Raw genomic sequence first — 25,453 nt, 5'->3', positions numbered from 1 at the left:
CACAGCCAACCAAGCACTTGCTGTGAAACAGGAAATGTTAAACTTGCCAAAGCACAAGTTAATCATTGATCTGATAACTCGGTGGAACACATCACATGACATGTTGTCACGATATGTTGAGCAGCAGCCTGCCATCTATTCGGCATTAACAATGGACAAAAACCTGAGGAGCCACGTCACGGGCATTGCAATGTTGACTGATGGAGAACAAAAAATGGCAGAGCAACTAATCAAAGTACTCAAACCACTGAAGACTGTGACAACACTCATGAGCAGTGAAACAACCCCCACAATTTCAATGATCCTCCCACTGAAGGAAATGATTCTCAAATCCATGGTACCTGGAGATGAAGACAGTACAGTTATCAAAGAAGCAAAAGAAGCCATTGCAAAGGACCTGGATAGAAGGTACACTGACCCTGACCTTCAGAAGTACCTCCAAAAAGCCACAGCCCTGGATCCCAGGTTTAAATCCCTGCCCTCCCTTGATGAATCCTCCCTTGACAGACTACAAAGATCTTGCCACAGAAATCCTGGAGTATGAACCACAGGTATGATAATCTTATTTTCTGTGAATCTATGGCTGTATATTTAATGATTATTTTTTGTTGTCAAAATGTATATAGATGATTTAACATGTCATACTTGTACATATCGGTCAACAATAAAACAAAACAGCAGTTGAACTATTCTCTATTGTGGCAATTATACTAAGTTCACAGGAGCAAAATATAGACATTTACAGCTGTTATTCTATATGCTAAATATTTGTCATTGTTCTTTCAGAGACAAGCGGAGACAATGCCACCCACAGAGGGACAAGAGTCAGCCTCTCCCCCTCCAAAGACAGCAATGGCAGAGCTATTTGGGGAGGTTTTTAAAAAACAAGACCAGGTCAAGGCTCTTTCCCAGATTGTTGAGGATGAAGTTGCTTCATATAGGTTAGCAGACTCCATTGGTGTTGATGCTGATCCTTTCATGTGGTGGTAGACCAATGAGTGCAAGTTCCCCCATGTAGCAAAAGCGGCAAAACGTCTCCTCTGTGTCCCAGGGACTTCAGTTCCTAGTGAGAGAATTTTCTCCACTGCTGGGGACATCGTTAGTGCCAACCGGTCTCGCCTTGCACCAGACAGTGTTGATAGACTCATCTTTTTGCACAAGAATCTCTCAATAGTGGATGAGTAAATAACATTGCACTTTGTATCCTGAATGCAGTATTTTTTTATTATATTATTTTGCTCTGCTTTTTTTTATTCAAAGCACAAGCTAATTTATGTTTGTTAAAGGTAAAAGTGCACTTTTTCTTTCACATTGATCACTTCATATACCAGTTATCAAGGTTTGGAATTGGGATCCACTTGAATATTTTGAAGTGTGTTTGTTTACATTTTGTATTTCATATAAGTGATAGTTGAAGAGGTTGTATTACTTAGTGTGGTTCAGTACAGACTACAGTAGAGTGTTAATTTATTCCATACATTGATGTTCTTCCTACTGTGACATTCTGTTTATGCTCATAAGAAAAATAAAACATATTTTTGGGATGAAATAGCAGTCTCTTTCTGCACAAAACATGTACCGAAACCGAACCGAGACCGTGGCCCAAAAACCGAGGTACGGACCGTACCGTGGGCTATCTGTACCGTTGCACCCCTAAAAGGATTATATTGCTCATTGGAAATAACAAGAGGATGTTGGTTAGAAGTCTATTATTAAATGCTAGAGATTCAGAATATGCTGAAGTTTGTATTAATTTACTTCAAGTATGCTGCTAGTACAGGCACACATTTATTTTCCTGTTGGTTCTTTGCAATGTTGGGACATATGCTGGCAAATGTAACCTTACAGTTGACTTGCCAAATCACTTCCATTTGTTTTATTAATAAAATTAATATAAGAAGATTGGAAGTAAGTTCCTTATGGGTCATCATAAATACTTCGCTTTAAAAGTACCAAGTAAGTAAAAAAATCAAATAAAAATAAACGATAATAGTTACCCTCTGAATGGTAATCGAATCGAATCGTGAGGTGCCTAGAGATTCCCACCCCTAGATAGGACTGGTCAATGTTTTCGCTCATCAAACTGTGCTTTACTCACTGCTCAAAACTGATGTACTTCACCACAGTCTGGTTGTCATTATCCAGCCAAACAGCCCAAATATCAGTCGCCGTCAAGACAAAATCCACTACTGTCTCCTGTTTCACACAAACACATATAATTTTAAGTACAATTCCATCAGTAATCATATAAAGGATTCAATGTTTACTGTACTGAACTCTACCTGTGTTGAGAATAGAGTTGAGATGCGATCCAGGCTATAGCGATTGTTCTCATTGGCCACTAGCTGCAGCACACAGAACTGACTGCGATTGGGAACTGCGAGGTAGACGGCGAGACACAGACCGATGGATGAGGAGAAAAAGAGTCGGAGCTTATGAGCATGTGCTGGAGAAACCTTCACATCCCCACGACCCACGGGCATATACTCCAGCATATCAGTCACCAACAGACACATCTGATGCTGAGAGACAAACAATTTATACATCAATGTGATTGGCATGAAACTAGATAAAGGAGTCAAACGCGCACAGATTTCATGTTAAACATAGTTGCTGACATTTAAAGACACAGTAATTACATCTTGATCCGAGAATGAAATTGGATGTATGGATAATCAGGAGCCAAACTGACCTTAAATGACCACATCCGCAGCTTATGATCTTGACACAGCGCGAATACAAACGTGTCGTCCTCTAGCTGGTGGACAGCCAGACTGACGGCTACATCAGACGTGCTCTGATCTCCCCTGTGAATGGGATCATCCATTTAAAATGTTTCTGCTCTGTTTTGTGATTCAATTAAAATTTAAATTGTATGCAAAATAAATAATGTACCTGATAGCAGTAGGCATCCAGCCGGCCAACCGCTGCATCATTGAACTCTGTTTTAACTCCAGAATTGACACGGTCCCTTTTTGTAACAGAAAGAGGAATCATGATTTAGTAAAACACAGGTATCTGCACATTATGTTAACCCATAAGACTTTAGAGTTCATCTTCAGAACACAAAAATGAAAATATTTTTAATATTCTCCAATTATATTTTTCTAAAAATGTAAAAACATACAAAGACATAGTAATCCATATGAATCAAGTGGTTTAATCTAAGTCATCGGAAAATAAACTTGATCAACACGATCAAATACGGTAAACACAGAAGCTCAGCCATGCGAGAACAAACCTCATTGGTTCTAGAGAGCCAAGCAAGCACAGTTGAGCTTCCATGTATACCATAATTGATCTCTATGTATTTGCATTGTTCATTGTTTATATATGAATAAAAGCCTTAAAGGGATGGTTCGGAGTAAAATCAACCTAGGGTCCTTTGCACCATGACCTCGAGCCAAAAATACCCGGATTTCGGTGCAGGAACTAGGAACGATTTTAGTTCTAGGAACTCTTTTGGAGGAACTAATTTATATCCTACTTCAGATTAGGGTCTAAACCAGCACTATAGGACGTTAGTGTACACGGATTGGCCGAAAGCACGCGAAACACCAGCATCCGCCCTTTTTAAAAAAGATATGTAATCTCACAGATTATGGCTTATAAATTTACTCCAGAAACTAACTATACGAACATGGAAAACAGTGATAGATGGGCCTCTTAACCTTTACGCTAAGGAGAAAATCCATCGCAACTTTGAGGGGACCAAACATGATCATGTATTTCTGCTCAGCTAGCGACATTGGGCATCAACCACACGGCATACGCTAATAACTTTTCATATACTGTCTAATTTCTATTTATAACAGTTATATCTAATATTGTATCGACAGATCGTAAACTAATGAACACGGAGAATGCGAGCACTGTTTGTTTGCTCAGGCTCTGGCGTTCTCAGCGCCATCAAAATAAAGGTCTGCCGCGCTGTCAAAATAAAAGTCACAACAACAAGTCCGGCTTACGTCACTTCAAAGTTCCGCCCTGGTGGCTAGTTCCTAGAACTAAGTTCCTAGAACTCTCCGGTGCGAAAGCCCCTATGGTGCGCCATCATGCTGGAAAAAGCATGGATCTTCACCAAATTGCTCCTGGATCGTTGGGAGAAGTTTATCTTGCAGGACGTTTGATACCATTCTTTATTCCTGGCAGTGTTTTTGGGCAGAATTGTGAGAGAACCCACTCTCTTGGATGAAAAGCTACCCCACACATGGATGGTCTCAGGATGCTTCACTGTTGGCACGACACAGGACTCATGGTAACGTTCACCTTTTCTTCTCCAGACAATCGATTTTCCAGACGTCCCAGACAGTCCAATGGGGGCTTCATCAGAGAAAATAACTTTGCACCAGTTATCTGCTCTCCAATCCCTGTACTTCATGCAGAATTTCAGTATGTCCTTGATGGTTTTCTTGGAGAGAAATGGCTTCTTTGCTGCCTGTCTTGACACCAGGCCAGAACTCTTTGCCTCAACCACAAATTATGTTTAGAAGATTTTGTTTAGAATCTGTTCCACCAGTCCAGAATTCTTTGCCTCAACCACCTGCTGCCAACATTAGAAAGATCTGCACAGGTGCTGAGACAATTCTGTAGCTTCTCCTCAAGAGGAGACAGTCCTAGCGCTTACTGGACACTCTGGGAAGTCCTGATGCCCAGAGGCATCTTTGCAATAGTAGTATAATATTCTTTGCAGCAATTTCCTTACACGTGAGATCTTGATGCAAATTAATGATGGCTGCACATCTTTCTTTGGAGGTAGTTCATTTCAATGCATTCTCATCCTAGGCATCATATACTGACGCTTTTGACATTTCGTCTACATCCAACGCACATGGCACCCTTTAGCGTCAATATGAGACGCAGATAGCTTTGTTCGGTTATGGGTAGGTTTAGGTCTGGGGTAGAGTTAGGGTTAGACCGCTAGGAGGCGCCTTCTGGCCCATATCTATCTGCGTATCATATTGACGCTAAAGGCTGTCATGTGCGTTGGATGTAGACGAAATGTCAAAATGTATATGACGCCTTGGGATGAGAACGGGCTGTTCATTTAGCTCGACCCTCCATCCTCCTCATCCCATCCCCTCCCCCTCCTCACTCCCTGGATTCCTGAAACAGGCTTTTTGATGTAAATTTGGGACTTCGAGCGTTCCTTCTCCTTTTCCCTCTTCTTTGCTATTTGTTCATCGGAACGTCGTCTAAAAATTCAAGAGAATGTAATTCTAACGTTAGTCGTTGTCTATGACATCTCTCCTCTAGCTAACTTCCCTCCTCATGCTTCTCTCTCCTCCACTCCCCACACCCCCGTCATGTGCACATGCACTAACCCCCCAACCCCAAATCATTCTTGTCGGTTATTGGCTGGAACACTGTTTGTTATGATTTCTGGTGCAGGTTGGCCCAGTTTGTTTTTGTTGCCATTTGTGGAGCCTGGGCTGTCTACAGAGACCGCGTTTTTTTTAGTGTGTTCAGGGGACAGCCGGCTAGCGGATAGTGAGAAGATGTTTGCTGTATGTGACAAAAAATGTTTCAGCCTAAAAAAACGCGTGACATCGCTTAGAGCACCTTTAAGCTTTTTGCAATTATTTAAAATGCATCTTAACACTCTGCACATTAATCCAGAAACAATGTGAATCAGCACCACAACAACTGAAGCAGAAAACTATATGAAACAAAATTTATGTCAATGCCAATTCTTTTGGCCACGGCTGTACTACGTTAACGATAAAACAGGGCATCCATTTTGTGTAAATGACCCGGCTCTATGCTGCATCCAGTGTACATAGCATTGATTAAAATTAGTTCTACTTGCTTCTGATGTGCCGTGCAGCTCACAGCCTGTGTATATTTCACAAGTAATTTACCAATTATTAGACTCAGATATTCTATATGCCCCCTTGGCATATCACAATTGGAAATTAAGAAACTACAGCTTTAACAAACATGAATATTTATGATATGTAATACTTTATAAATTTGCAGTATTTATTTTTTATTATTTTTTATTTTTTTCAAACTTTAAGGATCCACAAACTATGTATCAATACATACAGGGTAAAGCTGTGTTCACACTGCCAGCGACTTTGCTAGTGGGTGTTCCCACTACTGGTTGCCTAATAACACTTATGAATGACATTGACGACTTCACTCCTATTAGTTGTTGCTCATGAAAGTCGCCCTTCGTTTGCACAAAGTTAAATCTCAACTTTGTGTCGCTGGATACGCCTACTTCCTGTCGCCAACGGTCAAAGGAAATCGCCAGCTCTCCGTTGTAATTAATGGGATCATGTCGCTTTGTCACTGCGTGTCGTTGGAAGTGTGAAAGCCGCTTTAGATAGATAAAGATCACTATAGATAGATACAAACCATCTTGATCGTGAGGAGGTAACGTGACTATAATAATGCTGCCTGACGGTGAGGCAAGAGCAAAGAGAGCTTCCCCTTGATGACTGATCCAGGCGGCAGATGTGGACGGAAAGGTCGACTGTGTTCCCTGTGCAAACGGGAGCACATAACTGTGGGCTGGCTCATTTAAATTCAGCTTCCCAATGTCTGTGAAAATGGACTGCATCTGGAGTTCAGTGACCAGATCCTATAAGAGAAAAGGTCATACAAATTATAGATCATATCCATAAGTAATATTACATTACATTCATATTTCTTATATGCAAAAAAAAAAAAACTTCAGGACATCAGCACTAAAATGACAGTTGCAAGATGGTGTTTTTATGTCCATAAAAACTTGAAGCACACTTGCTCCGTTCTGGATATGAACTGTGATCAGTGTTGCGAGTGTTGATAAACCGCTCTCATACGCACTCCGCATGCTGTTGTTAGGCTACATATTAAATACTGTTTTCCATGCTTTTGGTGGTCAAACTCCAGCTCTGACCACATCACATGGAAAATTCAAACAACACTTTTGTGCTATTGTACTGATACACTTATGACATGTGTTCGAACGCAAAGCTGAACCATTAGAGGTGAATGAACACTGTAACTAGGGATGCTAATGAATAATCGATGATCGATTAATAATATCTATTAATATAATAATTTAATTGAATAAAAGCTATCTATTGTCGATTAAGTAAGGTCATGCGCATGCGTGTTGCTCGCGTCAGTTTTAGCAGATATAATTTGTAATATGTTTATTTTGTAAATATCCAATTAATCTCATATTGGATGCGATTTCCATCCAGCGGTTAACCCGTTGCAAAGGGTTTCAGTTTACCGTGTTCATTCAGCGCTTCAGCTTGCGCAGCTCAAACAGCAATGCTCTGCTTATAATAACTATGATTGGGACTGTCATGTTACATAACATTATAATGAGAACATTTTAATAAATCGTAGTGAATTCATTGGGTTTAGTTGTCATATTTCAGCACGTCCACAACAGGAGTTAGACATTATGACAAGAAGGCACAACTGAGGCTGTTGTGACAGTCGTATTAGTTGTCATATTTGATTATTAAATAAGTAATTTAATTAAATGATCAATCACATTGACTCATTTTACAATACTGCTAGCCATTTATTTAGACTAAAAACCACTCGCATTCATTTGGTGATGAACAGCGTTTTGAGCAGCATTTGCACACCGTCATGCTGTTGGCTAAATGCCACTGCAGCAGACACATATTACAGTATTAAGGCTAACTTGGCGATTAATCGACCGTTAATTTAAACGACGATCGATCATGGGAATTTGTGTAAATTGACATCCCTAACTGTAACGATCATGTGGGACTTTTTTTTTTTATATATATTTTTTTTTTATTGCAAACAAGAATGAAGTTACAAACAAAATGTAACAATACAATAGACATAAGAGTACTACACCAAACAATAAACATGTACACTAGACAAAAGACATATCTTGACATGACATTGACTTGACATATCTTGATATGACAACATTTAACAACAGATATAGAGGCTGAGAATTATTGCATACAGGTTGACTGTAGATATGAATGAAATGACAGGAATAAAATGGCGGGGTTTAATGAGTGTGTGGAGATGGTCGTGTGTTAGTTTGTGTGTGTGGGAGTATACAAGGAGAAATGCAGGGTTGTTGTTTGGCCGGGAATATGGAAGCAGGATCACCTAGGTCTAGGAGGGTTACAGAGAAGGAAGAAAAAAAAAAGAAAAAGAAAAAAATTTGATTGATTGGCTGACTGAATAAACAAACTGCCTGGACACCCATGCATAGCCACATTGCCGCCCGGCCCCCACATAAGGTATACCATGGTGAGACTGCAGAGGGAGGGCCCCGCGCGTCATCCGATCCCCAGGCCCCCAGCACACAACACCCCCCCCCCCCACACACACACGAACAACCACATCCCGACCCCAGAACCATCACCCAAGCCGCCACTCTTGTCCTATGTATGAGTATGAATGGCTAAATTATGAAATTTCTCTAATGTAGTGCATTAAAAGAAGTGGTCAAGCAGGATGAATATCTGCCCAGATTACCCCCCTGCATGACACACTCACCCTGTGTATTAGTGGATATATGCTTCCTCTGGGATGTGTGAATTAAAAGAAATGAGGTGTGCAGTAAAATACCTGCTGAGGCATCTGCATGCACCCCTCATTTACCCTAGTCTGTTTTGTTATTCTTGTTATTATTGGAAGTACTGGTGTGTGTGTGCCCGCATTAGGAGGGAGCACCATGGGGGCCCAGAGCCACAGATACCCCACGGGACCGACCAACACCAGGCCCACATGACAACCCGATCAGACCGGGCCGTCCGAGCCACCCATTTGGCCCAGGCAGAATAGGGATGAGTAGAGAGAAGTCAAGAGAGGGGAGGGAAAATGAATGTTATTATTAGGTATTATATCTAATGTAGTTATTAGGAAGATAAAAAAAATAAAATAATAATAATAATAATTGGAAAAGGGGGAGGGAGATTTTATTTAAATGTAACTAATGATAAAAAAATAATAATAAAATAATAAATAAATAAATAAATAAATAAATAAATCTAAAATAATAATAATAAAATTAAATAATAATAATAATAATAAAAAGGAAAATAATCATAATTGTTCCAGCTACCATCCTCCGCCCTAGTGTTTGTGGCTATTTACATGTGGATGCAGAGGAATATGTGGGTCTAAACTTGTGACTTGGATCTCAGGTGCAGAGGGTCATGGCTGTAAGTAGGTGATGAAGGGTGACCAAGGGGAGGGTGTATCTCGAGTATTGATTAAGTTTGGAGTTGATAAATTGTCTATTGATATACAGTGGTGTGAAAAAGTGTTTGCCCCCTTGGTAAATATGATCAAATGTGGCTGTAAAAAAATAAATCTGCATTTTTAATCCTTTTGATATTTTATTTTAAAAAATGTGCAAAAATCTAACCTTTCATTGAAGTAAAATAATTTAAAGTGGGGGAAAAAAAATCACATTACGAAATAAATGTTTTTCTCCATAACACGTTGGGAAAAAAATGTTTGCCCCCTTTTATTAAATACTTTTTGCAACCTCTTTTTTCCAAGATAACAGCTCTGAGTTTTCTCCTATAATGCCTGATGAGTTTGGAGAACACCTGACAAGAGATCAGAGACCATTCCTCCATACAGAATCTCCCCATCCTGTTCTCCATTATAAGATGTCTAGCACAGGCTGTCAGGTTTAGATTTTTTATCTGTTGGTATTTGATCGAATCCATGATGCCATGTATCTGAACAAGATGTCCAGGACCTCTGGCAGAAAATTAGGCCCACAGCATTAACGATACAGCAGAGCATTTCATTTTACACATGGGGTACTTTTTTATCCCTGTGTGCACCAAACCCATCTTAAGTGTTTGCTGCCAAAAAAGCGAATGTTTTTGTTTCATCTGACCATAGAACATTTGAAAAGTAACTGACACTACTGGAACTTCAAACGGGATGGGTTCTATGGTCAGATGAAACAAAAACATTAGCTTTTTTGGCAGCAAACACTTAAGATGGGTTTGGTGCACACAGGGATAAAAAAAGTACCCCATGTGTAAAATGAAATACTCTGCTGTATCGTTAATGCTGTGGGCCTAATTTTCTGCCAGAGGTCCTGGACATCTTCTAAACAATCTAAACCTAACAGCCTGTGCTAGAAATCTTATAATGGAGAACAGGATGGAGAGATTCTGTATGGAGGAATGGTCTCTGATCTCTTGTCAGGTGTTCTCCAAACTCATCAGGCATTATAGGAGAAAACTCAGAGCTGTTATCTTGGAAAAAAGAGGTTGCAAAAAGTATTTAATAAAAGGGGGCAAACATTTTTTCCCAACGTGTTTTGGAGAAAAACATTTATTTCATAATGTGATTTTCCCCCCACTTTCAATTATTTTCCTTCAATAAAAGGTTAGATTTTTGCACATTTTTTAAATAAAATATCAAAAGGATTAAAAATGCAGATTTATTTTTTACAGTCACATTTGATCATTTTACCAAGGGGGCAAACACTTTCACACCACTGTATAATCTGATAACAGGTTTTTCCAATGAGTGATATGTATTTTTTTCCTTGATTTCCAGTTCATGAGGATTGTTTTCTTGGCGATAGTCAGTGCTGCTAGCAGTGTTTTATTGCATAAGGTGCTTAAATTGATTGTAGTAGTATCATCAAGAATGCATAGGGAAGGGGTTGCTGGAATGTGACAGCCAAAGATGGAAGAGAGTGATTCCGTGACATTTATCCAAAATCGGTTGACTGGAGTGCATTGCCAGACAGCATGAATGTTGCATGAAAGTGTCTGGGTTATTTTGCATGCAGTGAGAGCATAAATCAGAACCAAACCCCATTTTAGACAATTCCTGTATAGTGAAGTGAGATCTGTGAAGTACCTTGTATTGTATTAGTTGTAAATTACTACTTTTTGTCATGAGGTAGATGTTTTTACATATATGGGTCCAGAAGTCGGCACCGGGAGTAATGGACAAGTCTGATTCCCATTTGTGGTAAGGCAGGCTTAATGTTTTAACTAAATGGGATATAATTTTGTACATTTTGGAGAGAATTTTTTTAGGAGAGGGAATATTGATCAGCTCCAAGATTGGTGGGGGGATGTCCAGGTTAGCTGTTTGGATATTAATTTTTGCTTGAATAGATGATTTAATTTGTAGATATTCTAAGAAGTGTTTGCTCTCAATGCCGTGCTTCTGGACCAAATTAGAGAATGAAGCCAGATTTTTATCTTGAATGATGTGGTGGAGTTGAGTGAGTGCCTATCCATGTGCGAAAGTTAAGTGTTTTTTTGTTGGCAGTGAAGTCAGGGTTATTCCAAATCAGGGTGCGAATTGATGGTGCTACAGGTGAACCAGTGATATAGTGGATTTCCACCAGGCTGTCAGACTGGATGATATTGTTTGTGCTTTGAAGGATGGGTGTTTTTTGACTGACTGACTGCAGAAAGGGAGGTCTAAGATCTGAATATCCTTGCAGATGGTTTGTTCTAAGTCTAGCCAGGTGTTGTCCGAGGGGGTTGGATGTAACCATTTGTAGATGTATTTAAGATGGTTCGCCAGGGCATAGTGCTGGTAGTGTGGAGCCTCTAATCCTCCCAGTACTTTAGGTTTTTGTAGAGTGGTCAGTTTGATTCTTGGTGTCTTATTTTTCCAGTAGAATTTAGTAATTGATGAGTCGAGTGACTTAAACAAGAGTGGGGTGGGCTGAGTCGGAGTCATTGAGAATAAATAATTTATTTTTGGTAACATTGTCATTTTAACGACTGATATCCTGCCCATGATGGATAGAGGGAGGTTCATCCAGCGCTGTAGGTCATCATCTATTGAGTTGAGCAGTGGGGAAAAATTTAGACTGAATAAGTCTGACAGCCTGGTGGAGTAAAGCCCTGCATTTCAGCCCGAGCCCGATGGGCCCCGACTTTTTTACGCCCCTAGGGCCGGGCTTCGGGCCAATTTTCACGTCATAGTTCAAATGCCCGGGCCTCTGGCCTTTTTTGGGTTATCCTTTTTATATTTTTAGACATTGATTAAAAAAATATGAGAAGTTGACGTCGACGATAGAAAAACAAACATAGAAAGACATTTAATAACCTCATAACTTTCATAATCTTATAATTACACTGACATATGATTGACATGACAGTCGCACGCATGCACACACACACAGAAGGTTTCCCGTCAGCGCAACCCACGATTCACCTCATGTGCAAATAATGGAGAATATTAAGAGAAAAATCACAGAGTGATAGAAGAGAGGACTGGGTTAAAATCTTTCACTGTGGATGCTATTCTTTTTCTCCAATGCTCTGTAAGAGACTGTTCTACCTTTTCGTTTGATTGAACTTTATTTTCGTTTAACTGTTGGAAACTAGCGTAGGCTACTGATGTTTTTCGTTTTTCGTTTGATTGGACTTTATTTTCGTTTAACTGTTGGAAACTACTGTAAAAAAGAATGGCCATGTTCTGTGGTGCATTTTTGAGGTAAGATAACCTACAAGTTTGTTTTTGATTTATTTAATTTAATTTGTTTAGATTGGCTATTGCTCATTTCGTTTGCGAGCGCTGTTGCGAGCAGCCTGAGCCTGCCTTAGTATTTAAAAAAAAATTACTCACTGTGGTTTAATAAAAAAACATTAAACTAACTGTCTGTGTGATATGCTTGAAGTGTTTTATATCTATGAATTTTATTGTAGCCAAGTAAAGTATTAGCGTTGATTTGATAGGCTAAATTGATCAAACATGTTTTACTTGCTGTTGGCTCGGCTTGCTTGGTCGTCTTTTTTTTTTTTTTTTAAATGCTCCAAACATTTGTCTAAATTAACTTAATAAAGAAATTAAAAGAAAAGAAACATAACTAACAAAACAGACATATTTTAATGGCTGCAAATAGGGCAGGCTGCCGCTGTGAAAAAAAAACAAAAAACAAAAGAAAACCGGGCTCGGGTCGGACTCGGGCTGATAATTCTGATGAGCTGTCGGACACGGGTCGGGCTAGGGCCTGAGCATCTCGGGTCAGGGCCAGGCTCGGGCCTAGATTTGAGGCCCGTGCAGGGCTCTATGGTGGAGACCTTTATCCCTAAATATGTGATATAGTTGGTGCAAAGTGGGATAGGTGAAGAGTGGGCTGACACATCCCAGTTATTCGAGTGTAAAGGGAGAATTGCAGACTTATTCCAATTGATTGAGTATTCCGAAATGTTGGAGAATGTGTCAATGAGTTTAATGGTTTCTTGCACTGGATGCTGTGTGGTCTTGAAGAAAGAGAAGAATGTCGTCGGCATAGAGGCTGATTTTATGATCCATAGTTAGAGTCTGAACTCCCTTGATGCGGGTGTTCTGACGGATGGTGGCTGCTATAGGTTCAATGAAGATGGTAAATAGAAAGGGGGAGAGTGGGCATCCCTGTCTAGTTCCCCGGGGTAGAATGAAACTTTGTGATGTTAGACCATTGGTAATTACTGTGGCTGAAGGTGAAGTGTAAAGAAGTTTAACCCAATTAATGAACAATTCCCCAAAACCAAACCGCCCCAAAGTGGAGAACAGGAAACTCCAGTTGACCCTGTTGTTGTTAACTCCAGTTGTTGTTGCTATCTTGTGTGACATTTGCTTTCTCCGCTGTAATGCGATCTCATGCATAATACATCGCAGTGATTGCATTAAATTTTATTCTCATGAATAATACAGAGAATCAACTTTGCTTTTTAAACCGGAAGAATGAAATGGCTCAGAAAAAGAAGCCACTTTTCTCTAAATAATAAACATGAGTGTTTTTGTTGTTTCCATTGATGTGCATCTTGTACATATCTGTTAACATCTCAAGAAATGTTTTAGGGTTTCATGACCCTTTAATATGTAGCTCTTTTTGACAATATGTATCGGGGGTCTCTGCTCCATATCTATTGGCTAAGGACCCGTTCACATATCATGTTTAAAAATGCATGGAAAGTGCGACCCGCGCCGCTTTCTCCTCCTTTCTACAAGTGCTTGCGCTCCCGTGGCGTCTGTTGTTGCTATGCAACCATAAACTGCGCTCTCCAAGATGACGAGGAAGTATCAGCAAAAGATTAATTGATTTCTAGTCCTTGCATCAGCTTTACTACTAGATATATTTATAGTGATGAGAAATAAAAACCTGCCCTGTACAGCTATGATCAGCTGTTCGGCCGAGCTTTCAATGTTGTTACGGAAAAGCTGAAGCTGATCTGTTGGTTTTTGTCACATGACCTGCGGTGCGCTTGCAGCATTCTGAAAAGTTGAGATGTATTCAGTAAAGAACGCCCCCTGTGCCTACATTTGACATAACGAACTTGAGCATGCATAAGACGCGATATGCGAACGGCGGCCACGGCCCTAAGGGGTCCTTGTCCTGAAAAATATTTAAGACTCCTGACTTATTCTATGGAAAACTGCATGCATAATTACAGGTTGTCCAGGACTTGTTGGAACGCTGATAATTACGAATTGTATCCTCATAAATTGAAAAAGGAACATCGATAACAGCAATACTGGAAATGCTAAGTTCAAAATGTAGCTGCATCTGAGGGGAAAAAACATGTTGATTTAGTAGCAGTGAGAAAGGCCTATGAAAGCAGAGTAAAGATCCTGTCACTTACACTGTGGTACATGCGAGTGGGGTGCGGAAGAACCAGGCGATGGACTGATTGGCTGGTGACGATCAGAATGAGGACGTTGTTAAGGGTCTCTTGTATATAAACTCCTCCAGGCAGCAAGAGGCAGTGTGGGATACGCAAGCGGACAGCATTATTCAGAAGATTAGTGTCCAGCGACTGCTCGACAAACTGAACAGTGTCACCTGAAGTGGACCTGGAAGACAGGAGACATCCTAATGTATAAATACTAAAAGGATAAACAAATGTATTTATTTATGTTAACAGAGGAAGTCAGTGATATTGGGACTGTATAAAATAAATGTAGAGATACTGTACATCCCCCCGTAGAGAATTTCATTTTCATAAACTTGCACAAATTCATTTAACAATGTAACATTGTTAGAATAGCGTTACATCAGGGTAGAAAACATGCATGTATAATATCCATGCATGTATAATATCATTTACATCATTACAATATAGGGCTGCACAAACAGATGAAAAATATCAGATTACAATTATTGCTGCAGTGATTAATTCAAATTATAAATTACAACACTATTTACATCTACTCCCATTGTGTCCGTTTTGTATTTACAGCGTGTTATTGGCAGTGGTTGAATATTGTAATAAAACAAAGACTAGGGCTGGGTATTGACACAGATTTCACAAATCGAATTGATTCCAATTCTTGATTTAATTTGATTCGTTTAGGCCCCGTCCACAGGCATTCAGTCGTTTCACGGCTGACATTTGCCTACACTGAATGCAAGCATCATCTTGTGTCAAAAGCAAAAATACAAGTCCAACCCAAATGTTTAATGTCTCTATTTGCAGTAGTTTATATACAGCTGGTCAATTTTGTGCATTCATTAGCCAGTGAAGTTGCATATTTAAAGCTATTGACGCAAGAAAGCAAATTGATATGTTCATGCAGCTGACAGAAAAAAACAAATCAGAAACGCATTCGATTTCAGATCTTTTTTTATCATCACTGCAATACATATTTTGTATTTATAAATGCTGTAGAATTAATAAATACAAAATATGTATTGCAGTGATGATAAAAAAGATCTGAAATCGAATGCGTTTCTGATTTGTTTTTTTCTGTTAGTTCATCATTCATGTTAGTTCATAGAGTGCATTAACTAAGGTTAACAAATAAAATAAACATTAAAACTTAATTTAAAAATGTATTAGTAATTGTTGAAATAATGAACAAACATGAATGATCAAGGTACAATTGTATTGCTCAAATATTAATAAATACTGTAAAAATGTATATTGCATAATCCATATAGTTCATGTAAGATAGCTAATACATCCTTGTTTACAAATGGGATTTGCAAAGCGTTCCCTATGAAATTTGCATACATGTTTCTAGGTTATAGCTAAAGAAAAACAATTGAACTAATAATTTGATGTTTAAATTACTTTCTGTAAAATTTGTTCTGTAGAACTTCTCATTTTATATATTCATATTCATATATTTAGCACATTTTTTATGGTCCAGTACAGTTTTTTTAATTTTTTGTAATAAAGTTCAGCACTGTTTTAGCTGAACATGAAAAAACAGCAACAACAACTCTTCCTCTCCTCTAAATGGCAGCACCGTGGGTGGAAATGTGCAGATTAAGGGGCGGTAATAATATAATAAGATCACCTTCCTATGTCACTAGGGGAGCGAAATCTGAGAGGCTCGAGAGTCAGACATTAGACATGAGTCATGCGATATGCAAGAACAGCAAAACAATAGTTAAGTACTCCGGCAACACGATGAACCTCTCTCTGCATATGGCAAGACATCATCCAGACCAGCCAGGCCTGGTCGCAGCAGGTAGTAGCACACACCTGTCATCTCAAAAGCAGCCAACGTTACCTGATGCCCTAAACCAAAACTCCCACCCACATCTCAGCGCTCTCAAAATAATACAAATGCATTAATGTGCTTCATATGTCAGGATTTATGGCCATACAGCGTTGTTGAGTATAACGGCTTCAGGCAATTGCTTCATGAGTGTGAGCCACGCTACACAATACCAACACGTCAGTTTTTAACAGAAACGGTAATTCCCCGGTTGTATGATGAAGTTAAGCGAGACGTTCTGCTGTCACTCTCTGCGATGCTCGGACTTCGAGAGCAACCCAATCAGATGTTACGATAACCTGCCACTACATATCTCCACAATAGGAACTTGTCTCGCGCGTTCTGCAGACTAGAGTGATGTTAGACAATCACACCGGAGCAAACATGGCATATTTGCTAAATGATGTGATGCACGAATGGGGAATAAAAGACAAAGATCCAGTACTTGTGACTTATAATGCATCTAACATGACAATAGCTGCAGAAGTAGCCAAATTAGTTATGTGAGATGCTTTGCTCACAGTTTGAATGGGCTCTGAAGTTACAGACAGTTTCCAGTCTTCTCGGAGCATCACAATATTTTTTAGGAAAAGTACAATCGCCCGCCATGTCCTGCATGAGAAGCATAAGGTACTTTGACAAAAGGCTCATTGGCACCTATCATCAGCTTTATAAAGCTGGCTCACTAATCTTAAACGTAGATGGCTCTGATTTTCTTCCACCCTGCCAGAGGAAGAATGTGGACTCTTGGGCTCTCGAGGACATTTTCCTCTCCCAAAACACAACAATCACCTCTGACACTGTATAACTTGTCAGGATGTACCCTCTGCATCCCTGACACAAGTGTAGCAGCAGAGAGGCTGTTCTCCACTGCTGGAGATATGACAGCAAAGAGGAGTGCTCTTAACCCTGAGCATGTAGATCAATTGTTGTTTCTGCATAAAAATCTGAAGATGTAATCGTTTTAAATTATTTCAACGTAAAGTGATGCAATTACTTTGTTTGGTGCACATTCCAAAACCACATTCTTAAATAATAGGTGTTTAAAAGAGTTTGAGAAAACTAAGTTACATTTGTTACATAAGTTGTAACAGTTTTTGCTTTCATGGAATATGTTTTAAGTTTTGTTTAGTCATTAAAGCATTGTTGACACGCTTCAGTGTCACTATAATTGCCACAATAACTGAAATGACAATTATAGTGACAGAGACTTTAATAGCAGAAGGAAGGGCCATTCTAAGCTTTTTGTGACACTTTTTATTTCATTTAACTTTTTTTTTTTTTTTTTTTTAATGACAAAACTAAAGTTTTTCAGTTATCACAACTGTTATAATACTGGTTATTAAATAAACAGATATTACTGTTACTAAACTAAATTTAAATTCAAAATTGACCCATATCGTGAATTTCCCGCATTATAAGTGTGAGACCTGCGGGAATCATTAAAATTAGCCGCAATATCCGCACCAAAATTTGAGCCCTGCTACTCTATAGGTGCTCAAGATTAACATGAGATTGGCAAAAACTGTGTGTGTTATGTACCCTTTAATATTTTTGATCTACCTGCTTTGATAACATTGTATGAGAACTGAACTGAGCTGGACGATGATGTCACTGTTTTCTAGAGATAACTAATGATTTTTCCAACGGAAATTAATCAATGCTGAACTTAAACTGGACAATGACTTGATTGTACAGGGTGGGCCATTTATATGGATACACCGTAATAACATGGGAATGGTTGGTGATATTAAAGTCCTGTTTGTGGCACATTAGTATATGTGAGGGGGCAAACTCCTCAAGATGGGTTTGCCCCCTCACATATACTAATGTGCCACAAACAGGACTTTAATATCACCAACCATTCCCATGTTATTACGGTGTATTCATATAAATGGCCCACCCTGTAGATCTGCTGTCCAGTCAAAACAATCTTTGTTGCATTATTTTCCGGTTATCACTGTAAAGCTGCTTTGAAACAATCAGTATTGTAAAAAGCACTATATAAATTAGGGATGCATTGCACAATATATCGACCACATATCGATATCGGCCCGATAAATGGTCATTCTTAATGTTATTACCGATCCGATAAAAAAATTAGACCAATATATTAAAGCGGATAGATAATGGATTATTTACTTCAACTGAAAAACTTCAGATGCGAGCTGTTCATCATGATGGTTTTGAATTGCTTAATATGATTAGAATCACTTCAAAAAGGAAGATACAGTTAAGTGCAACATGTGCATCACAAATCTGTCATAATACGCTTCATAACATTATGAGAACACGACTGTAAATGAATGTTGTGAATTCTTGTTCACCAGTATTTCAGTGCGACGAGCACATTGTGGCGGAAAGAGGGCATCTACAGAGTCAAGCCTTCATGACAAGCACAGTCAAGTTCGCTTGAGCATTCCTAGCATTTTGTGCCATTGTAAGTTGTAATATGTTTATTTTGTGTATTAGATATGTATATATGATTAATCTCATATAGGATGCGTTTGGTTGAGTTAATGAATGCAGTAAAGCGTTTCATTGTACCGGTGATCATCTTTCGCTTTAGCAAGCGCAGCTCAAACAGCAATGCACATAAATAACTATGATTGGGACTAGGGCTGTACGATTAATCGCACTTAAATCGAGATGGCTTATCACGATTTTAAAATCGCAAAGGCTGCAATTATTTTTTATGCACAGCTTGTCATTGATGTACGGCTCTGTAAACGCTGCTCCATCTGAAAGCACTGTGAGTTTGAGTCACTTATAACGTGCATTTGAAAAAGCAACACGCATCAAACATCTTTCCAAAACATGAGAAGCATTTATGAACCTCTTGTCCAACAACAGAAATTTGACATTAAACAAACATTTAATAACATGCATTTACTCCAAACTCACTTCATAACGACAGCTGAGCTCCTCCTTCTGTGAGATGATGTGGCTTCTGACACAGAATAAGGCAGTCGTGTATTTATAAGTCATGTTTAATCAAAGCGTTTCAATCTCCTGTTTATTCAGCTACAGCTATAGGGATTTCCTGGAATGATGCGCATTATTGTACTTCTGCGGCAGGGAATATTTGGCATGTCTGCTTGAGACACCCTCTGGCGCTCAAATGGGGCAGTATTTACTACCAAACAGCCGCACTCCACTGACAAGCTGCGCATAAAATAATCGCAGCCTTTGCCAAATCACGTGCGGTTTTATTGCGATTAATCGTTCAGCCCTAATAGGGACTGTCATATATATGACATTATAACGAGAACACTATTGTAATAAAACGTTGTGAATTCTTTAGGTTTAGTTGCATTCTTCAGCAACCGTTGAGTTCATTATATTCATATAAGATGCGTTTCGTTGGGTTAAATAACCCGCTAGCAAGGATCTTTACCAGTTTTGGTTGGGTTGATTCATGTACTCACCCTCATGTCGTTTCAAACCAATACAATTTTCGTTCAACTTCCAAACACAAAAGAAGATTTTTTTTTTTTTTTTTATGAAACCTGAGAGATTTCTGTCCCTCCATTTAAAGTCTATTCCTCTAAAACTTAAAAGATACAAAAAATGTCAAAGGCATCATAAAAATAATCAATCAAGTGGTCTAATCCAAATCCAAGTCTTCTGAAGAGACCAGCGTGACTAGCACGTATGGTCACATCGTGACTTTTTCCGCTGTGCAGCGCGGAGAACAGGTGAAGTTGATGCCGAACAGATGGACACTGAACTGGTGGCCAGAAAAAAATTCTACCTGTGTTATATGGCAATATTTTGGCTATAAGATAACCGACACTGAGCAGAGAGAGGTACTGTGCAGAATTTGTAAAATTAAAGTTGCTACATCACGTGGCAACACGACAAATTTATATCAGCACCTGAAACAGCACAGAGAAAAGTATGATGAATGCATGACGGTGAAAGCACAAATTAGTAGAGAAACAGCTGAACAAAATAAAGAACAACCTGTAAGCCGAACAAAAAGCACAATTACAGATGTGTTTGCGAGTGTCGCGCCATTTGAAAAGTCTTCACAGTGATATAAAGAAATCACCGACTCACCGAAATCACCAACCCCGCTTGGCAGGGACATGACCAGGGTCGCAATCACAACAGACAGCGGCACTAAAACACTGTCAAAGCGGTGGAGCTTGGTGGAGCTTATTCAGTGGACTGGTTTCCAGTGCTTTGGGCAGAGACTTTATCTGGCCATCGATAAGTTAAATTGATTTCATCTTTTGTTATTAGGCTACAGCAAATATTTTATACTATTACACTTTTAAGAGTACAATAGTATAAAATATTATACTATTATTTGGGGTTTTGGGGTAGTTGTACTGTCAATTTAAGTCAAGTCACATTTATTTATATAGCACTTTTTACAATACAGATTGTTTCAAAGCAGCTTTACAGAGATAACTCTCTCCGCTCTGGAGTAAACCGTGATGTCATCGTCCAGCACCGTTCAGTTCTTGTATAATGTCAATGCAGGCAGATCAATATTATTGTTGAATATTACATTAAATGTTAAATTTAATGTCCCCAACTATGCAAGCCAAGTCAATAGCAAAAAAAGGTCTTTACCTTTTTACCAAATTGGAGAATAACCATTTTAAATAAAGTGTTGAATTATGTGTGCCACAAATCATAATAAGAGTGGCCTATTTTATTAAAGGCTAATTATTACCCTGAAATATAATTCTGTAAGAGATGGTTGTGTATAAATGACACATTTTCCACAGCTATTTGTCTACTACTGCACTTTCATTCATTAGGCTTAGAGTGGTGACATGATATGAATATTAACTGTGTTTGTTGTAATTTTTGTATTACTGTTTTTATGCTATTAGTTTGGAACTGGACATGTAATAAGAGTGTGAATATTAATGTTTTGCAATGTCACTGTAGTAAGTATTTTTTTGTTTTATTCAGAGGAAATGCTCTGAAAGAATGCACAATGCATTAACAGGGCTACTGGGATATGCAGTAAGATTGTGGGCCACTTCTCTCATAGCTGGAAGAAGAGAGTTGCCTTGAGGGAAGCACAAAGAGAGCTTAACCTCCCAGAGTGTGCCAGGGTGACAGACTGCTCAACACGATGGGGTTCCACTCAGAAAATGATCACAAGTGCCCTGGAGCAGCAAAATGCTTACCGTATTTTCCGGACTATAAGTCGCTCCGGAGTATAAGTCGCATCAGTCAAAAAATGCATCATGAAGAGGAAAAAAACATATATAAGTCGCACTGGACTATAAGTCGCATTTATTTAGAAATTTATTTCACAAAATCCAAGACCAAGAACAGACATTTAATCTGGAAAGGCAAGTTATTCAACTACACAGAACAACAGGCTGAATAACGTTAGGTGTCCGGTATGTTAACGTAACACATTAACAGTCATTCAGCTACACGATAACATTAAGAACATATACCTGGGAGGCTGAATAGGCTAAATTAACATAAGCCAGCGAGCCCAACAAGCAAGTTACCAATAAACAAGTTCACCAAGCTCCCGCGATCTCATTCCACATCATTTTCTTCATCCTTGGTGTCGCTTTTGAACAACTCCGCCAACTAGAGCGCCCTCTCACGGCTGTAGACGGTAATGTTTTCTCTTGGTTCATCTCAGTCTGAATTAATTTTGATATACAAGTCGCACCTGAATATAAGCCAAACTATGAAAAAAAGTGCGACTTATAGTCCGGAAAATACGGTAATCCAAAGTTCTCTCTGCAGATCGCAAAGTGCAGCACCTACTGCCCTCATGGCAAGACCTGGAAGTCCTGGAATCTGTGAACAAAGCACTCAGCCCACTCCAAGACTTCACGGATGCCCTGTCAGGTGAACACTATGTGAGCATATCTTGCGTGAAGCCTGCTCTACATCTTTTGAACAGCTCAGTGGCCACTGGCCTAACCAAATCACGGAAACTACCTCAATGAGAAATATGAAGTCACGCAGGACCTGCTAAACACGTCCACATTCCTAGACCCAAGGTTTCAAACACAATACATCTCTGCAGAAGAGACCCAGACCTTAAGGAACGAGTAATCAGTGTTTACTTAACTTATTTTAAACATCAAGTTATCAGGAGCTCCAGAGGTGCTCGTAACGTGCTCGGCTTGGCTCGTAATTCCTCTCACACGCTGCGAGCCGCAACTTTACGAGCATCAACGATTTCCACGCAATTTCCCCCGAGATAAAAAAAATAATCTGCGAGCTCGTATGACAACAAAAATCCACACCGTGTATGCCCGGCTTAAGGGAGAGATGGACTTTTGTCTTTATTATTATTTTGTGCTGTATTGTTTGGTTATGGGTGTTATGTTTCAAAATGCAGCAATAAATAACACTTTAAAATCTAAGGAGTGTTCATGTGATTACATTGTTGTGAATTTAAGGAATGCATAATAATTGTGAAACCGTGATTATTCCTTAGACTATAATCGTACCAACAAAATCTATAATCATTGCATCCCTAAAACAGATTTACAAAGACGCACATACTGTAGAAAACACAGACGTTCAAATGCTCGCATGGCACGCAAAAACATCATGACAGCGATTAAATGCAGGATTTAAAATTTTGGTTGAACTAACCATTTACAGTTTGGGAATAGTCATTTTAACATGCTTTCTTGCGATTAGAACTGTGACTGATTGCACTGATCATCTGAAGTGCTCGTGCTGGAACGGCATGAAAGCACAAACATCAGAAGTATAGAAGTATAACTATTCAAAGAATTTTAGATGGTTTATTCTTCATTTGTATAGTCTATTAATCGCGGGAGAGGTGGAACATAGCGAGAACCAAAAGAGTGTCTGTGTAAGAGATCCAACAAATGCCTGCATTAAAAGTGTGAGTACTGTGTGAGAGTTTCAGTGACATTACTACATTAAACTACTATATATAATGTTGAGCTAATCACTGAGCTCATTAAACTCAACTTGAGTATAATGTATAATAATGCAATGGGGGAATATTTGTGGGCCCTGATAATAATAATAAATAATAATGATAATAATAAAAAAAAAATAGTGTCGTATCATGAGTTCAGTATCTAAATTTTTTATCGAATCGTAACATGAGTGTATCGTTACACCCCTAGCCAATATTTCGGTTATCGGCTTTCAAATATAAAGAATTATCAGTCATCAGTAATGCTACAAACAATCAAGGTGTTAAAATGCCCTTAGTCAAAACATATCTAAAGGAAACAATTTGATCTGAAGCCCGGGACACACCAAACTGACACCAAAGAACTAGCGCTGATGTTGTCACCTCGCATCAGGGGAAAAAGCTGCACTTGAACACAGCGAGAGAACTACAGCCGACTGTCAGCTAGAATGCGTGTTCTGCACCTGCGTGTAAATGAGACAACTGTATATTTCTGCAGATATATTCATCTATATTCGTCATTCAAAAAGGGAAACCAACGCTGCAGATACACAAACCATAAACAAAGCAGTGTGTGCTTACCGTTTTGAATATCAATCCTGCTAAACACTTTCTTTATTCCGCCCATGTTAATATTGAATATTTCAATATTAACATGGGCGGAATAAAGAAAGTGTTATATACGGCTGACCGTCGGCTTGGTGTGCTTTACATGTCTTAAAACAGAATTAAAACATTACTTAAAACTTAAACCATTTTGGTTTTGCATTTCACTAAACTGCACTGTGATCTGTTGTTTAACCAATAATGTCACACAATTTTGATTGCAATAATAATAATAATAATAAAAGTACAGACTCAAAGACACTCTTACCTAATCCAAGTTTCTGGACATGATGAGAGAGATAATTTCTAAGAAGGTGAATAACTTTTTATTGGATGGAGAAACTACAATATAGGCAAAAGCATTAAGTTACTGTATCAAAAGAGAGGCTGAAAGAGTTACATTAACCTCAACATCATTCAAACGAGTGAAAAGCTCTCACCAGTGGATGAATCTGTTGCTGGTGACTGAGAGGAGTTTCCCACTGTCCTCATAAGAGAATCCACCAGCACTGTCTGCATACTTAACACCGCCAGAGTTCACCCCAACACCTGCTGGACACATACAAACACTTCAGTGAGTGAGTGGATTTATATTTCTCATCTTACTAAAAACGCTTATGCATATAAATTGTCCCGTTAATATAAATTAACGAGTTTTCAGTCTTTAAATGCCAAAAAAGTGACAAATCCTCTTCAAAAATGTGTTTAAGTTACATATGCATACACACACACCTAACATATTTAAGTGTGACACACTTTTAAACATGTTTATTGATACTTAACATCATTACATAGTAATCTAGCGCGGGTTTGGTCCTTCTCCCAATCTCCCAACAACACGTTGAGACTTTTGCCCTCTAAACTAGAGGTAAGTTATATAGTAAAACCCTTTAAAAACTGTAAATCCTGGATACTGACAGCAAATATCACAGTTAGATTTAAAAAAAAATAATAATTTAATATAGATTTATGTGATCGTTATACAGTATGACCCACAACACCAGTTGTGAGTCTGCCATGGCGTCACACACGAGCTAACGTTAACACTAAAGCCACCATTTAATCGCCCAGCCTATTTTAACGCACATCTGATTGAAAATGCCGTGTCTACAACAGTTTAACATTAAAAGGAGTTACCTAGATTCAATGTTATCTGTCTGAATCGTGAGACAGTCTCTCTTTCAAATCCGCAGATCTCAATGTAACTCCTCTCCAGAACACCCGCCATCTTCACGAGCTGCACGCTGGGACTGAGCTCGCGCTTCCGCCTTTCAAAACCTTAAAGGGCCAGTAAACTACAGTTTCTTCAATCCTAACGTTACAATCACCATGGAATCAAAATGTACAATACTTTTTAATGGAATATTGAATTATTTATTTAAAAAAAATGTACGGGTTGGTGAAAATTCAATCCCTTACTTCAAAAGCACAAGCCTATTATTAATGATATATGATTACAGACTATAAACATGTTGTGTCTGACAGAAACCTGGTTAATACCAGACGATT

At 38.8% G+C, this 25,453-nt stretch overlaps 1 protein-coding gene across 2 annotated transcripts in view; it reads right to left on the bottom strand.

Moving 5' to 3' along the window:
• Positions 1-25,211, bottom strand: part of nup160 (nucleoporin 160) — a 115,443-nt gene extending 90,232 nt beyond the window's left edge. Inside the window, exons 1-8 of one of the 2 annotated variants that reach the window (XM_079860179.1) lie at positions 25,082-25,211; positions 24,385-24,496; positions 14,577-14,787; positions 6,364-6,589; positions 2,896-2,971; positions 2,693-2,807; positions 2,283-2,522; positions 2,099-2,196 (exon numbers count right to left, since the gene is read on the bottom strand). In XM_079860179.1, coding sequence (XP_079716305.1) covers positions 2,099-2,196; positions 2,283-2,522; positions 2,693-2,807; positions 2,896-2,971; positions 6,364-6,589; positions 14,577-14,787; positions 24,385-24,496; positions 25,082-25,172 — 1,169 coding nt within the window. In that variant the 5' untranslated portion in view covers positions 25,173-25,211. The remainder of the gene's footprint in view (positions 1-2,098; positions 2,197-2,282; positions 2,523-2,692; positions 2,808-2,895; positions 2,972-6,363; positions 6,590-14,576; positions 14,788-24,384; positions 24,497-25,081) is intronic. The other variant, XM_079860180.1, reaches the window with a different exon arrangement.
• Positions 25,212-25,453: the final 242 nt, after the last annotated feature.

This window comes from Squalius cephalus (genome assembly GCF_949319135.1).
Source record: "Squalius cephalus genome assembly, chromosome: 23".
Taxonomy (NCBI): Eukaryota; Metazoa; Chordata; class Actinopteri; order Cypriniformes; family Leuciscidae; genus Squalius; species Squalius cephalus.
This window is presented reverse-complemented; position numbering and strand designations above follow the sequence as displayed.